Source organism: Pecten maximus, chromosome 4 (assembly GCF_902652985.1).
Source record: "Pecten maximus chromosome 4, xPecMax1.1, whole genome shotgun sequence".
Lineage (NCBI taxonomy): Eukaryota > Metazoa > Mollusca > Bivalvia > Pectinida > Pectinidae > Pecten > Pecten maximus.
In genome coordinates this window covers 17,244,964-17,263,501 of record NC_047018.1, presented here as the reverse complement: position 1 = coordinate 17,263,501, position 18,538 = coordinate 17,244,964, and the positions used below count along the sequence as shown (strand labels likewise).

At 39.4% G+C, this 18,538-nt stretch overlaps 1 protein-coding gene across 1 annotated transcript in view; it reads left to right on the top strand.

The window, feature by feature from the left end:
• Positions 1 to 18,538, top strand: part of LOC117325389 (multiple PDZ domain protein-like) — a 227,647-nt gene that overhangs the window by 161,896 nt on the left and 47,213 nt on the right. Inside the window, 1 exon segment of the mRNA XM_033881561.1 lies at positions 5,799 to 5,910. Within this exon segment, the coding sequence (XP_033737452.1) occupies positions 5,799 to 5,910 (112 nt within the window).

The following is an 18,538-nucleotide window of genomic DNA, read 5'->3' as shown; positions in this document are numbered from 1 at the left end:
ATTACTGGTACAGTCACTGTTGTCTGTCGACCTGTATACTACTGTCATAGGGAGGTTAACATTACTGGTACAGTCACTGTTGTCTGTCGACCTGTATACTACTGTCATAGGGAGGTTAACATTACTGGTACAGTCACTGTTGTCTGTCGACCTGTATACTACTGTCATAGGGAGGTTAACATTACTGGTACAGTCACTGTTGTCTGTCGACCTGTATACTACTGTCATAGGGAGGTTAACATTACTGGTACAGTTACCGTTGTCAGTCGACCTGTATACTACAGTCATAGGGAGGTTAACATTACTGGTACAGTCACTGTTGTCAGTCGACCTGTATACTACTGTCATAGGGAGGTTAACATTACTGGTACAGTTACCGTTGTCAGTCGACCTGTATACTACAGTCATAGGGAGGTTAACATTACTGGTACAGTTACCGTTGTCAGTCGACCTGTATACTACTTTCATAGGGAGGTTAACATTACTGGTACAGTTACCGTTGTCAGTCGACCTGTATACTACAGTCATAGGGAGGTTAACATTACTGGTACAGCCACTGTTGTCTGTCGACCTGTATACTACTGTCATAGGGAGGTTAACATTACTGGTACAGTCACTGTTGTCTGTCGACCTGTATACTACTGTCATAGGGAGGTTAACATTACTGGTACAGCCACTGTTGTCTGTCGACCTGTATACTACTGTCATATGGAGGTTAACATTACTGGTACAGTCACTGTTGTCTGTCGACCTGTATACTACTGTCATAGGGAGGTTAACATTAATGGTACAGTCACTGTTGTCTGTCGACCTGTATACTACTGTCATAGGGAGGTTAACATTACTGGTACAGTCACTGTTGTCTGTCGACCTGTATACTACTGTCATAGGGAGGTTAACATTACTGGTACAGCCACTGTTGTCTGTCGACCTGTATACTACTGTCATAGGGAGGTTAACATTACTGGTACAGCCACTGTTGTCTGTCGACCTGTATACTACTGTCATAGGGAGGTTAACATTACTGGTACAGTCACTGTTGTCTGTCGACCTGTATACTACTGTCATAGGGAGGTTAACATTACTGGTACAGCCACTGTTGTCTGTAGACCTGTATACTACAGTCATAGGGAGGTTAACATTACTGGTACAGCCACTGTTGCCTGTCGACCTGTATACTACTGTCATAGGGAGGTTAACATTACTGGTACAGCCACTGTTGTCTGTCGACCTGTATACTACTGTCATAGGGAGGTTAACATTACTGGTACAGTCACTGTTGTCTGTCGACCTGTATATAATACTGTCATAGGGAGGTTAACATTAATGGTACAGTCACTGTTGTCTGTCGACCTGTATACTACTGTCATAGGGAGGTTAACATTACTGGTACAGCCACTGTTGTCTGTCGACCTGTATACTACTGTCATAGGGAGGTTAACATTACTGGTACAGTCACTGTTGTCTGTCGACCTGTATATAATACTGTCATAGGGAGGTTAACATTACTGGTACAGCCACTGTTGTCTGTAGACCTGTATACTACTGTCATAGGGAGGTTAACATTACTGGTACAGTCAGTTGTCTGTCGACCTGTATACTACTGTCATAGGGAGGTTAACATTACTGGTACAGCCACTGTTGTCTGTCGACCTGTATTATAACTACTGTCATAGGGAGGTTAACATTACTGGTACAGTCACTGTTGTCTGTCGACCTGTATACTACTGTCATAGGGAGGTTAACATTACTGGTACAGCCACTGTTGTCTGTCGACCTGTATACTACTGTCATATGGAGGTTAACATTACTGGTACAGTCACTGTTGTCTGTAGACCTGTATACTTCTGTCATAGGGAGGTTAACATTACTGGTACAGCCACTGTTGTCTGTCGACCTGTATACTACTGTCATAGGGAGGTTAACATTACTGGTACAGTCACTGTTGTCTGTCGACCTGTATACTACTGTCATAGGGAGGTTAACATTACTGGTACAGTCACTGTTGTCTGTCGACCTGTATACTACTGTCATAGGGAGGTTAACATTACTGGTACAGCCACTGTTGTCTGTCGACCTGTATACTATACTGTCATAGGGAGGTTAACATGACTGGTACAGTCAATGTTGTCTGTCGACCTGTATACTACTGTCATAGGGAGGTTAACATTACTGGTACAGTCACGGTTGTCAGTCGACCTGTATACTACTGTCATAGGGAGGTTAACATTACTGGTACAGCCACTGTTGTCTGTCGACCTGTATACTACAGTCATTTAAGCATTGAACGACTTTCAGTTGGCATTCATAGTCAATATGAATGCCAACTGGACAGAGGCAAATTCCATGAAGCGCGCTAGCGCTTCATGTTGAATGTGCCTCTGTCCAGTTGGAATTCATATTGACTATGAATTCCAACTGAAAGCCGTTCAATTCTTATATTTACCATCTGCGATTTTTTATTTGTCATGCGATTTTTGTTTTGAAATTTTCAAATTCAAATTTCCCCCGCTTACCAGTAGCAGAGGTCACTTCCTGTTGGCAGTTCATAGGCTGGTGAACTCGCAACTGAATTGGTAGGGTTATATAGTGGCAGTGCCATACAATGGTAAATATAGGGAGGTTAACATTACTGGTACAGCCACTGTTGTCTGTCGACCTGTATACTACTGTCATAGCGAGGTTAACATTACTGGTACAGCCACTGTTGTCTGTCGACCTGTATACTACTGTCATAGGGAGGTTAACATGACTGGTACAGTCACTGTTGTCTGTCGACCTGTATACTTCTGTCATAGGGAGGTTAACATTACTGGTACAGCCACTGTTGTCTGTCGACCTGTATACTACTGTCATAGGGAGGTTAACATTACTGGTACAGCCACTGTTGTCTGTCGACCTGTATACTACTGTCATAGGGAGGTTAACATTACTGGTACAGCCACTGTTGTCTGTCGACCTGTATATAATACTGTCATAGGGAGGTTAACATTACTGGTACAGTCACTGTTGTCTGTCGACCTGTATACTACTGTCATAGGGAGGTTAACATGACTGGTACAGTCAATGTTGTCTGTCGACCTGTATACTACTGTCATAGGGAGGTTAACATTACTGGTACAGTCACTGTTGTCTGTCGACCTGTATACTACTGTCATAGGGAGGTTAACATTACTGGTACAGCCACTGTTGTCTGTCGACCTGTATACTACAGTCATTTAAGCATTGAACGACTTTCAGTTGGCATTCATAGTCAATATGAATGCCAACTGGACAGAGGCAAATTCCATGAAGCGCGCTAGCGCTTCATGTTGAATGTGCCTCTGTCCAGTTGGAATTCATATTGACTATGAATTCCAACTGAAAGCCGTTCAATTCTTATATTTACCATCTGCGATTTTTTATTTGTCATGCGATTTTTGTTTTGAAATTTTCAAATTCAAATTTCCCCCGCTTACCAGTAGCAGAGGTCACTTCCTGTTGGCAGTTCATAGGCTGGTGAACTCGCAACTGAATTGGTAGGGTTATATAGTGGCAGTGCCATACAATGGTAAATATAGGGAGGTTAACATTACTGGTACAGCCACTGTTGTCTGTCGACCTGTATACTACTGTCATAGCGAGGTTAACATTACTGGTACAGCCACTGTTGTCTGTCGACCTGTATACTTCTGTCATAGGGAGGTTAACATTACTGGTACAGCCACTGTTGTCTGTCGACCTGTATACTTCTGTCATAGGGAGGTTAACATTACTGGTACAGTCACTGTTGTCTGTCGACCTGTATACTACTGTCATAGGGAGGTTAACATTACTGGTACAGTCACTGTTGTCTGTCGACCTGTATACTACTGTCATAGGGAGGTTAACATTACTGGTACAGCCACTGTTGTCTGCCGACCTGTATACTACTGTCATAGGGAGGTTAACATTACTGGTACAGTCACTGTTGTCTGTCGACCTGTATACTACTGTCATAGGGAGGTTAACATTACTGGTACAGTCACTGTTGTCTGTCGACCTGTATACTACTCTGTCATAGGGAGGTTAACATTACTGGTACAGCCACTGTTGTCTGTCGACCTGTATACTACTGTCATAGGGAGGTTAACATTACTGGTACAGTCACTGTTGTCTGTCGACCTGTATACTACTGTCATAGGGAGGTTAACATTACTGGTACAGTCACTGTTGTCTGTCGACCTGTATACTACTGTCATAGGGAGGTTAACATTACTGGTACAGCCACTGTTGTCTGTCGACCTGTATACTACTGTCATAGGGAGGTTAACATTACTGGTACAGTCACTGTTGTCTGTCGACCTGTATACTACTGTCATAGGGAGGTTAACATGACTGGTACAGTCAATGTTGTCTGTCGACCTGTATACTACTGTCATAGGGAGGTTAACATTACTGGTACAGTCACGGTTGTCAGTCGACCTGTATACTACTGTCATAGGGAGGTTAACATTACTGGTACAGCCACTGTTGTCTGTCGACCTGTATACTACTGTCATAGGGAGGTTAACATTACTGGTACAGTTACCGTTGTCTGTCGACCTGTATACTACTGTCATATGGAGGTTAACATTACTGGTACAGCCACTGTTGTCTGTCGACCTGTATACTACTGTCATAGGGAGGTTAACATTACTGGTACAGTCACTGTTGTCTGTCGACCTGTATACTACTGTCATAGGGAGGTTAACATTACTGGTACAGCCACTGTTGTCTGTCGACCTGTATACTACTGTCATAGGGAGGTTAACATTACTGGTACAGCCACTGTTGTCTGTCGACCTGTATACTACTGTCATAGGGAGGTTAACATTAATGGTACAGCCACTGCTGTCTGTCGACCTGTATACTACTGTCATAGGGAGGTTAACATTACTGGTACAGTTACCGTTGTCTGTCGACCTGTATACTACTGTCATAGGGAGGTTAACATTACTGGTACAGTCATTTAGTTGGTCAAAAAGTTGGTTTATGATGATAGCTTCACATATTTACCGCAGGAATATCAACCCAAATTTAGACATTTTTTTTTTTGAAAATTTGTCTTATCTAATCAGTCTTTGTCATTAATCAAAAGACTGTAAAATTAAGTCTTTGTACATAGTCGAAAGTACTGTATTTTCTGGTACTGTTATAATATATTTAAACCCCAGCCCCAACTTATTAATTTTATTACCCTGTATCATTTATTAGTCCCCTGTCGTTTGAAAAACGGGAGGACTATAGGTTTACCCTGCGTCTGTCTGTCTGTCACGCAATAGTTGTCTGGACAACTCCTCCTAAAGTACTACTCCGATCTTAATGAAACTTGGTATACATGATCAGTATAACATGTATTTGTGCATCCCACATTTGTTTTTTTCGAAAAACCATTTTTCAAAAAAAAATGGGAAATCAATAGGTGCACTTCTAGCTCAGGCAGGGGACTTTGTATTGCTGTTGTAATACTATCCATCCTTGTTCATCATAATTTACCATTATGTCATTATTACTGAAGAAAATATTTTTTTCTACTTTTTAAGAAATTTGAAATTTTCTGCTGTAATTTGTAATTTTAAGGTCAAGTACAAAATGTATGTGAATTAGAGACCCACCTCGTCTCCAAAAGCAAAATCGTACATGAATGTCAATTTTGCATTATAAAAGACTTTAATCTTATACTTCAATGAATTTTAATGCGAGTATCATTTTAAAGATATACAAGTGTAATATTTTAAAAGATTTTGATGAAATGTAGAGTGAATATGAATTACAGTATCTACTGTATATCTTAACAGAGTGTGGAGTTGGACACGGTGGGAAAGGTCGATGAAAGGTCAACAACCCCGCCTGCAGTAGAAGTTGTGGAAGAAGACAGTGGAGAGGAAGATGAATATGGATACACAATGAGTAAGTCTTAACCCAAAAAGATGTCCAAATGTCCCCCCACCCCCAACCCCCTCCCCCTCCCTCCAAGTTGAGGTACAGAATGATTTGTATTTGAAATTAGAAAATTATAGAGAATTTGTTCCTGTTATTGCTATATTGGAACCCTCTGTCATTATGTTGTCCACAAATAATGTCTAGACTACGTTATCCTTAAATCTTTTTGGAAATGGTTGCCATGATAACCTGGTCACCTATACCAAAGTTTTTGTTTAAAGAGTCATAGGGTCTAACCCCTTTGATCAATTTCATGCAAACTTGTTCAAAATGTGTTTAATCAAAGCCAACTATTTTGCATATTAGGTGTTTGAACGAGAGTTGTCAGAAGACAACATAGTTAATGCTGAGTGGCTTGAAGTTCAGAATTAGAATTTTAGAAGTATAGAACAAGGTCACAATAAACACATGTTAAATACCTGAGCTGTATCCTTGTTTGAGTAGACAGAACAACTTTCTATAGCTGACACTTGGGGTAGTAGAAATAGATCCCCTGACTTTGTACTGGTGAGATAAAAACTGTTGTCTTGGAAACACAATGGAGGCTTCAGATTGGTCAAAGTGATATATTCATTGATTAAACTGGAGAGGAGCATATTCACATTTTAAGGGATGGCAAATACAAAGGTATCATTTTCAAAGATATGTTGTCATTTGGTTGCCATGGTTAGCTTTACTTGTGAACCAAGTTCATGGAAACCATATATGAATATTAGGGACAATATGTAGATGTGCATGTTTGAGATGAAATTTTGGTTGCCTTCATTACCTGGCCTGTACATTAGAGTTTTGTATAAAGGTCAAAGCTCCTCAACTATTTGATCAATATTATTCAAACTAGGTCAAATTGTGTCACTAAACAAAGTCTGTAATTCGACATATTAGGTGTTCCCGAAATCATTTCCTTGGAAACACATCATTTCTTTCTTGGTTCCCTACTGAGTCAAGGTCACTGTTAATATCATTAGCGAAGGCCTACAGGGGGTCATTTATTGCGTAAGCCATACCCAGTATCCTTGTTTTAATTATAATGAAGTATATTCAGTCATGCCAAATCTCAATTTATATATTATAGGTAAGATATAGTTAGTCTGGACTAAAAAGCCAGGCATTTATATTCTAATATTTGTGTGTTAAATAAAATGTATTTAGTGGTAACATCTGCTGACTCCTCCAATGTATACTCTCACTGTATCCCTGAAATATAAATCTCATAGAAGTTGATGTTCACCTAAAATTGGTCTTGTGAAATTTTAACTAGCTTTACATGTAGACAGTGGGCCCATATCATTTGGGTTGTCATGAACCTTGTACAGCATACAATATGCAATATTGATTTTGTTTTGTAGATGTTAGTAATGAACGAGTCATATCATTGTCACATATGCATCTGGTATTGACAAATGCTATGCATATCATGCATGGCTCGATCCTGTAACGTTAGCGACCACTCGACCATCTGATAAATCAAAATTAATGTTTATATAACTGATCAAACAGTACGGAAGACTGGATCATACTGTATATTTCCTTAATTTTATCGTTTCTGGTACATACAGGGTTTTTTTCATGTGATATAATGCAATTTTATCTGACGCTGTTGTTCTACTTGTGATGTTGATTTTACTGTCCAGGAAGAGTAAATAATCATTGATATAGGGATGTGTAAATTAAGTCTCGAAATGTCTTCAATTACAACCGAGTGATCAATTAAACTGGCTCAGGTCAAGTAAAGTTTAGAAAATCTGTTTCCATGGGTCTATAAGCTGTATATCTACCTATTGTGTGCAGGGGCTCTGTGTTCTATTATTGAAACTCTGAAGTGGAAAAATAAGATAAAGATCTTTTTTGGAGATAATTACACCTCTTTGTACAATTTGAAACTAGATGTGAAATGTTTACACCAGATGATCGGTAAGCCAATTAAGAATTAGGAGTCTGTTCGGAATCGTGGTCAATATCTCTACAGGAATCGCTCCATGTGCATTGATCATGAGTAAATTAAATGACTTACCTTAAAGATGAAGTTTGATTGTAATTCTATTTTCACTGTGATTAGGTCCAAATTGTGGGATAAATGTTAAAGCTCTGCATTACATTTAAGACTTGGAAGTGATCTGCAAAAGACATGCAATGTTTATCGTCAAAATAACACAATACAAAAAACTGTCTGTGTATTGTAAATACGGTAGAATTTACAAGTGTTCAACAGGACAGAGGAACAGCCTAGTATCATTTTTATTGCGATGAAGATACAAATGTAGAACCGCATGGTACCTGATGTCTTATTTGATCATACATGTGATATATTTCAGCTTTATATGCTCATAATGTTTTTATTTTCTCTGACCCAGTTTGTCTAAAACATTCATGATATTGTCGAAACTCTTGTTTTGATCAACACAATCCAACAGGAGGTGTTAGAATGATACAGAATTCATATGTTCACATTTACAAGTCCATACCTCCATTTTATGTGTACTGTTCGGGGTCAGGGGTCACTCTGTACTGTTAATAGTGTAGTATGTGTACTGCCAAATGGTGCACTCTTCATTGAGAACATCTCACACATTTCTGACTGTGCTGGAGTAAGATCTATATTTCTAATGTCTGACAGCCAGAATTAATGCAGTCAAATTAAATATTAATTTCTGCACTCTTGGTGAATTTATTCATCCTGCGTTTTTGCAAAGGTTGTCAGGACACAATCTGTACGTGACTAAATGTCAGGAGGTCACACTTTGGAATTCAGGGTTGTCCAGGCTTAACATGTTAACCACTAGTGCTAACAGTTACAACAACAAAAGACCAATGACAATATACTCCCAGGACAGTCATATACCGTATTTGACCTAATAAGGGCGCAGGGCGCGGCTAATTGACCGTTGGGGTGCCCTTATTAAGATTAGTTATTATGAAATTTTATGAAACAGACTATACCTTATAGCAGAATACCCAAGGCTGTGGAAACGGTAAAATATTCAGTCATAAATATATTCCAGATGAAGATATCTATTCATTATCATATATTACGCTTTAATATCACTTGAATATTCCTGTAAACTTGTAAACCATGGCAGCTGATTTTTAGACCAGAGAACGTGTGTTCCACCATTTATGTTCAAATGGAACTCTTTTGTGTTCTATTTATAGACACAGGCGATTTCCCAGATCATACCAGACATCATTTTTAGACCTTATAATTGATTTACAATGTATTTTGCTATCTTTCTGTTCTGAACAAAAGTTATTTATCAACAAGAAAGTTGCTTAATTTGCTGAAGAAAATTGAACACATAAAGTGGCAAAACATTTCACAAGAATTATTACTTTTGAACACCATTTTGACACTCAGTCAAAGATTTATTTCCTTGAAAAAAGGTAGGGGCGCCCTTATTAGGGCAGGCGCCCTTATTAGGTCAAATACGGTATGTCATTAATGGCCATGTATGTCATTGACAGCCATGTATGTCATTGACAGCCATATATGTCATTAACAGAAATGTGGTATTGACAGCAAGGTAAGCTGTCAACAGTGATGTGTGCAAAGGCAGCCATGTTTGTGTTAACAGCCACGTATGTCATTGACAGCCATGTGTGCTTTTGAAGAGCCATGTGTTTCATTGTCAGACCCATATGCTATTTATGGCAAGGTATGCCATTGAAAGCCATGTGTGCCATTGGCAGCCTTGTTTTTTATTGACAATTGCTAATAAAATTAAATAATAGTTGCATTCCCTAAACCTACTGGCAGTAAAGCCTTTGATGCCTTGTTTCTGCTACTCTAGGGACCTGTCTGGGTATACAGAATGACTGTGCACCTCTGATTACAACCCACATTGCATTTTGAAGTGTTTTAGCAAACTGTCATCAGCGATAAAGCACCCGCCCTTTCTGTACTTCCTCTCCATCCACACACGAACACAGGTCTATTCTCATACAAGGTGTTCGAACAACCCACATATTACAATGACATTATTTTTTACCGGGACATTATATTTCGGTGACCCTGGATCACTTTCTTGCAGTGCATGGCTATATATGTGTGCATGTATATAGTACATATCAAAGTTCATGTACAGACATGGGCTTATTATCAGGTAAATGCTGTACAATGTTTAGAGTTGTGTACAATACAGCCTTGAGTATAATTTTCTTACTTGCTATGGTTTGTTTAAAGTTTGACCATGACCTAATCAGAGGTCAGATGAGAAGATGTTTTTACTGTATTAATGAAATCAAAATCAAATTACTGAATCTGACTTTTTTGTCTGACTTGTGATAGAAGTAGAAATCTGTAAATAAAAATAATGTGAGAAAATTCTCTACTGTATATTGGAAAGTTTTGGTAGATATGGTATTTGCCAATTTGGCTTTAAATTTTTATTGATGTATCATTTAACAAGTGCTAGTTAACTGTAATTAACTCCATCATTGAGAAGAACTTCTGATGATTGGTCAAATGTTTTATCTTGTGTGCATATCCTGTATCTGATGTACATCCTGTATCTAGTGTACATCCTGTATCTTGTTTACATCCTGTATCTAGTGTACATCCTGTATCTAGTGTACATCCTGCATCTAGTGTACATCCTGTATCTGGTGTACATCCTATTTGAGGCAGTTGCCAGGTACTGACTGTAGGCCAGTGGTTTTTCTCCAGGTAATCTGGCTTTCCTCCACCTCCAAAACCTGGCACGTCCTTCAATGACCCTAGCTGTTAATAGGACGTTAAACAACCCAATCCAAAAATCCTGTATCTAGTGTACTCAGAATTTGGTTATCATCTTTCAACCAAGTAGAGTTGCATGTCAGATGAACAACATTCGCAATTTGACCCACACATATGTATAACGTTATCAGTTTATTAGCTCATCTGCCCGAAGGATAAGTGAGCTTATGCAGTGGTACAGTGTTCGTCATCTGTCTTGCGTCAACCTTTCCCTTTAAACAACTTTCCTCAATAACAGAAAAGCCTTTGAGACCTGATATTGGGCCTGTAACATGCTGGGGTGAAGGGCTGCCAAGTTTGTTCAAATGAATGACCTTGACCTACAGTCAAAGACACAGGGATCATATATGCTTAAACTTTTAAACAACTTCTTGTCAGTAACCAAAAGGCCCATGCAGAGACCTGATATTGGGCATGTAGCATGAAGGGGGAAGGGTTTGTTCCAATGAATGAATTTGACATACAGTAAAACTCGTATAAGTCAAAGTCGAAGGGGACCCAGCAAAATATTTGACTTATCTGATGGTTCGACTTATTTGTGTTCGTGTTATACAGAGACATAATGATATTTTACTGATCATTTTGATATATGCCGAAGAGTCGTGCTTGATAACATGGTCTAAAATAAGCAATAAATGATAACAAACAAATAAATTTTACATGATAACAACTATTCGTTTATTTAATAAACAATAGTATGCACGGTTACAGATCAAAACAAAATACATGAATAATATTATCTTTGCCATAGACAAGTGATTTACACACCGATAATCATACATATTACACCATACATATGGTATAAGAATAAACATGTATATATTGTACTCACCTTATTGCTCTTAAAATCCATCGATATTGTTCTTTTCTTTGATTATATGTGAAAAGAACACAAATGGAATGTAACTAGGTGTATTTCAAAATCTTGCTTTTTAAAGTTTTTTAATAATCAAAATAAACATACTTACATTCACGAACTTTTATATATATTGATATCATTGGCATTAAATTTATATTTAGCTTGTGCCTTATTAGCAATCGCATGCACTGGATACATTACTATTAAACTTGCAGCTAGTCATTGATATCTGCTGATGGACATTTTGTCATCTTCTTATGATTGTGTCATTCTTTGGCAAACAAATTTTTGTTCATCTGGATGTGAATATGCTAAATAGCCATATTAATCGAATATCTCTGCTAAATTTTCCACCTATAGGTGACAGATTACAGATGTGGGTAGCTTTCTGTCATGGCATGTGTACTATCATATCTCAATGAACTTTGATCAAATTTCATTAATGTCACATATGGCCATACCTCAAGCAATTTAGTGTTTCAAGACATTAGTCAAGTTAACTGTAGCTGCTTATAGAACATCTTTTCCCACCAAGTTAATTATTTAAGAACCAATCTTATTACTGCCTTCTTTAAAATAACACATTTGATTGACAGTGAACTGACATCATATTCATTAAGTACAAACATTGCTGGCCAAGTAGAATTTGAGTTACATAGCCTACAGTGATTTGGTTGTAGTTATTTATAGTTGTATTCATTCCTGTTTTACTGATACAAAGTCTATAAAATCATTGCGTCTGTGAATGTTCCACACTGCCATAATTAATCAATACGGAACATGTCTGACAGATAGACTAACCATCCTGTATGTTGTTCACAGATGTCTGACAAATAGACTAACCATCCTGTATGTTGTTCACAGTTGTCTGACAGATAGACTAACCATCCTGTATGTCTGACAGATAGACTAACCATCCTGTATGTCTGACAGATAGACTAACCATCCTGTATGTTGTTCACAGTTGTCTGTGCCACAGTGAGATGGAACATGTCTGACAAATAGACTAACCATCCTGTATGTTGTTCACAGTTGTCTGACAAATAGACTAACCATCCTGTATGTCTGACAGATAGACTAACCATCCTGTATGTCTGACAGATAGACTAACCATCCTGTATGTCTGACAGATAGACTAACCATCCTGTATGTCTGACAGATAGACTAACCATCCTGTATGTCTGACAAATAGACTAACCATCCTGTATGTCTGACAGATAGACTAACCATCCTGTATGTCTGACAGATAGACTAACCATCCTGTATGTTGTTCACAGTTGTCTGACAGATAGACTAACCATCCTGTATGTTGTTCACAGTTGTCTGACAGATAGACTAACCATCCTGTATGTCTGACAGATAGACTAACCATCCTGTATGTCTGACAGATAGACTAACCATCCTGTATGTTGTTCACAGATGTCTTGACAAATAGACTAACCATCCTGTATGTTGTTCACAGTTGTCTGTGCCACAGTGAGATCAACTGTATTTCACACAAGTTATATATATAATATTACATTGATCTTTACCTGTTTCTACAGGTATTCCAGATTCCTTACATGTTTCTACACATATTCTATCTTCTTCACCTGTTCCATCTGGTACTTTCCTCTTTTTCACCTGTTGTACAAGTATTCTTCCCTTCCTATTCCTACAGGTATTCAACTCTTTCTCACCTGTTCCTACAGGTATTCCACACTTCCTCACCTGTTTCTATGGGTCCTTACTTCATCAGCTGTTCCTATAGGTGTTCTTTCCTTCATCACCTGTTCCTATAGTTGTTATTTAATTCTTCCCTTCATCACCTGTTCCTATAGGCGTTCTTCCCTTCATCACCTAGCTGTTCCTATACGCTTTCTTCCTGTCCTCACCTGTTCCTATAAGCGTTCTTCCTTAAATTTCCTCACCTGTTCCTATAGTTGTTCTTCCCTTCAGCACCTGTTCCTATACGCTTTCTTCCTTTCCTCACCTGTTCCTAAATGTGTTCTTCCCTTCATCACCTGTTCCTATAGGCGTTCTTCCCTTCATCACCTGTTCCTATAGTTGTTCTTCCCTTCATCACCTGTTCCTATACGCTTTCTTCCTTTCCTCACCTGTTCCTATACGTGTTCTTCCCTTCATCACCTGTTCCTATAGGTGTTCTTCCCTTCAGCACCTGTTCCTATACGTGTTCTTCCCTTCATCACCTGTTCCTATAGTTGTTCTTCCCTACATCACCTGTTCCTATAGGTGTTTTTCCTTTCCTCACCTCTTCCTATATGTGTTCTTCTCTTCCTCACCTGTTATGACATGTTATGTGGTAATTGGTGAGTGGTGTAGTTATGTGTGTGGTAGTTACATGTGGTAGTCACTGTGTGGAAGTTATGTGTGTGGTAGTTGTGTGTGGTAATTGTGTATGTGTGGTAGAAGTGTTTGTTGCAGTTATGACATTTTATGTGGTAGTTGGTGAGTGGTATAGTTATGTGTGTGGTAGTTGGTGAGTGTTAGTTGTGTGTGGTAGTTGGTGAGTGGTAGTTGTGTATATGTAGTAGTTGTGTATATGTGGTTGTAATGTGTGTGGTAGTTGTATATATGTGGTTGTAATGTGTTTGGTAGTTTTGTATATGTGGTTGTAATGTGTGTGGTATTTGGTGAGTGGTAGTTGTGTGTGGTAGTTGGTAAGTGGTAGTTGTGTGTGATAGTTGGTAAGTGGTAGTTGTGTGTGATCGTTGTCGTGGTCTTGTGTGTGCCGTTGTTGTTTGTGGTTGTCTGTGTGTGTCGTTGGTGCGTGGTCGTTGTGTGTGGTGTTTTGGTTCGTGGTCTTTGTGTGTTGGGCTTGTTTTTTGTGGTGTTCGCGTGTTTGGTGTGTGGTGTTTGGTGTTGTGTTGGTGGTTTTTGTTGGGGGTGGTGTTTGTGTTGGTTTGGGTGGTGTTTGTGTGTGTGGTTTTTGTGTGGTGTTGGGTTGTGGTTTTGTGTGTGGGTTTTTTGTAAGTGGTAGATATCTATGTGGTAGTTGGTGTGTGGTAGTTGGTGAGTGGTAGTTGTATGTGGTAGTTGTGTATATGTGGTAGATATCTATGTGGTAGTTGGTGAGTGGTAGTTGGTGAGTGGTAGTTGTGTGTGGTAGTTGGTTGTGGTAGTTGGTGTGTGGTAGTTGGTGAGTGGTAGTTGTGTGTGGTTGTTGGTTAGTGGTAGTTGGTGTATATGTGGTAGATATCTCATGGTGTTTGGTGAGTGGTAGTTGTGTGTGGTTGTTGGTTAGTGGTAGTTGTGTATATGTGGTAGATATCTATGTGGTAGTTGGTGAGTGGTAGTTGTGTGTGGTAGTTGGTTAGTGGTAGCTGTGTGTGGTAGTTGGTGAGTGGTAGCTGTGTGTGGTAGTTGGTGAGTGGTAGCTGTGTGTGGTAGTTGGTGAGTGGTATTTGTGTGTGGTAGTTGTGTATATGTGGTAGATATCTATGTGGTAGTTGGTGAGTGGTAGTTGTGTGTGGTAGTTGGTGTGTGGTAGTTGGTGTGTGGTAGTTGTGTATATGTGGTAGATATCTATGTGGTAGTTGGTGAGTGGTAGTTGTGTGTGGTAGTTGGTGTGTGGTAGTTGGTGTGTGGTAGTTGGTGAGTGGTAGTTGGTGTGTGGTAGTTGTGTGTGGTAGTTGGTGTGTGATAGTTGGTGTGGTAGTTGTGTATATGTGGTAGATATCTATGTGGTAGTTGGTGTGTGGTGGTTGGTGTGTGGTAGTTGGTGAGTGGTAGTTGTGTGTGGTAGTTGGTGAGTGGTGGTTGTGTGTGGTAGTTGGTGAGTGGTAGTTGTGTGTGGTAGTTGGTGAGTGGTGGTTGTGTGTGGTAGTTGTGTGTGATAGTTGTGTGTATGTGTGGTTTTGGTGTTTTTGTGTGTGGTATTGTGTTTGTGGTGTATCTATGTGGGAGTTTGTGTTTGTGTTGTAAGTAGTTGGGGGTTGGGTTTTGTTGTGGTGTTTGTGTGTGGTAGTTGGTGGTGGTGTTTTTTTTTGGTATGTTTGTGGTGTTGTGTGTGGTGTTGGTGGTGGTGTTGTGTGTTGTTTGGGTGTGGTGTTGGTGATGGTAGTTTGTGGTGTTTGGGGTTGGTGTTTGGTTGTGTGTGGTAGTTTGTGTGTGTTGTGTATGTGGTGTGTGGTAGTTGGTGGTTGTTGTGTGTGGTAGTTGGTGTGTGGTAGTTGTGTGTGGTAGTTGTGTGTATGTGGTAGTTTGTGTGTGGTAGTTGGTGTGTGGTAGTTGGTGAGTGGTAGTTGGTGTGTGGTAGTTGGTGTGTGGTAGTTGTGTGTGGTAGTTGGTGAGTGGTAGTTGTGTGTGGTAGTTGTGTATATGTGGTAGATATCTATGTGGTAGTTGGTGTGTTGTAGTTGTGTGCGGTAGTTGGTGAGTGGTTGTAATGTGTGTGGTAGTTGGTGAGTGGTAGTTGTATATGGTAGTTGTGTATATGTGGTAGATATCTATGTGGTAGCTTTAGTGCCTAGTTTATGTACACACACACTTTGTATGATTGAGAGTATATATATTGAGCCAGTAGGTAGTGGCTGTGAGACAGCCCAGCTATACACTTACACACACAGCCTCCATAAACACACATTGCTTTTCAAGCAGTATAGTTCATATCTGAAAGGTTTGTATTATCAGGAACATGAAGTGTATTTTGATGGAACTGTGCTGTGTGGCTGGCTGTCTTGGAATCAATATGGGAAACTGGTCTGAAAAGGAGGGGGAGTATTTTGTGTGACTCCTTGAGACTGGCTGCAGTCACCTGAAGTCTGAGTATATTTCCTGTCTGATGTGAAGACCAGCATTATGTGTATCACAAGGATATGAGTCGGAGATGTAAACAGTAAATGGTGTGGGAGTAAGGGATTAAAACTCATGTTGTAGTGCTGGTGTAGCGTGGGGATTTGTCTTAGCTGTGTTCATCGAGAGGTTTAGAGGTTTAGCGGCTCAATAGCCATAATAGCCATCGATATGTATGTTACTGTGAGGATGGACCAGAGGCTGATGAAGTAATCAACAGATGAAACACCTTCGGGAAAACTCATCGGATTTCAGCTCATGCAATTCTCTGTATAGTTGAAAATCTGCTGACTGGTGATGAGTTGATATATACTGCCATACAGTGCATGTCTTATAACACTGTGTTCCAGCAGACTGGAGCCACTACATTGTGAATATAATTGTACAAGATGAAAGACAACAATAAGAAATTCCCTGGGATGTACAAGTTTTTCTGGTGGCGGTAGAAGTGATTTACATGATTCTGTGAAAACCATACATCCAATGATGTTTCAGGCTGGTAATTAAAGAGCAGTGTTTGAATGGATGTGCTTCATTGAAGTGACACCTGAAGAATTTATAAGCTTCGGAGAAAAATTGCAATTGTAGACTCAGCTTCAAAAAAAACTCTCTATTTGTCTTCATCAAGCAATCAGCAGACAGTCTATGAATATTGCTGTATACTTTACCATTTATCATAATAAAAAGTGAAAAGGCCAAAACCCAGGCCTGTTTGGGTGGATGTTTGACAGATATCAGGTGACCTGCTAATTGTTAGGCACTGTGTAAAAGCTGTTGAGTGAGGGGCTTCAATACCTAACACAGGGCCTAGTTCACTCCACTGATAAGGAAATTTATTGCTCATTGAGACTGAAGTTAAAAAAAGTTTATTTCAAGTGCCTATAATTGTCTGTATTGGTTTAGTGCACATAGAAACATTAGAGACAGTGTATGTAGCATGCACATGTTGTCTAGGATGTAAACATTGAAACCCTGTCTAAACAGAATGATAACGGGATTCAGTGGTGGTATACCATGAGGCCTGAAGGTTTCTGAAGCTGTAGATGTAGACAAATGAACCTGCATATCAATGAGAGTCCTACAGGTAAGACTGTCTAATATCCATATTATAATTAATAATCATCTGCTGATCATGTAGGTCAGCCCCTTATGATTGATCAGATCATGTTGTCCCTCGAGGCAAACGCTTTCAATAACTTACCGGAAGTATACAAAATATGGTGGGTTCATGTTGCATATGTATTGACTACTGATAGTTCATATGAAGGTCACCACTAGATATGACTCTGAGATCATTTTTCTAATGACAGGTATATTAAGATCAGATAATGAATTACAGAATGTATATAATTCCTTGTGGCTATTTGTGTATAAACCTGGATTAAACATTTCCTCCTCTGCTGAGTACACAACATATTAAAGTCTGAACCTTTAATTGTTCATCCATTATAGTTATTTAAGCATGAAAAAAGTATTGATCTCTATGATGGAATTCAGCCCAAGGACAATTCGCCGTCAAATACTTAGATGAGTGTTGATAGTATGCATGATTTTCACTTGTTGTTAGTAGTAAATGCCAGCAAAATATTCTGAATTTATCATCCATTTGCATCAATATTGAGTTTGGACGACTTACTGCCACTGAAATATCGATATAAATCAGTACCCTTAGCTTATTACAGCTTGGTACTGATACACAAGGAAATGTATTTAAGATAAATTTATATTGATCAATGATACACAGAGTCTGTTATGCAATAAGTCTGGTGAGGCGAACATGACCCCCAAGTCATAGTGGGGCTTATTGCAAGGGAATGGGTTTCATTTACAGGGGATAAACTCGATTATTACAGCAAACAGGCTTATTACAGAGGATGGGCTTACTACAGGGGATGGGCTTATTACAGGGAATGCATGGGCTTACTACAGGGGATGGGCTTATTACAAGGGATGGGCTTATTACAGGGGATGGGCTTATTACAGAGGATGAGCTTATTACAGAGGATGGGCTTATTACAGGGGATGGGCTTATTACATGGGATGGGCTTATTACATGGGATGGGCTTATTACAGAGGATGGGCTCATCACAAATGCTGGGCTTACTACAGAGAACAGGCTTGCTACAGGAGATGGGCTTATTACAGGGGATGGGCTTATTACAGGGGATGGGCTTAGTACAGGAGATGGGCTTACTACAGGGGGCAGGCTT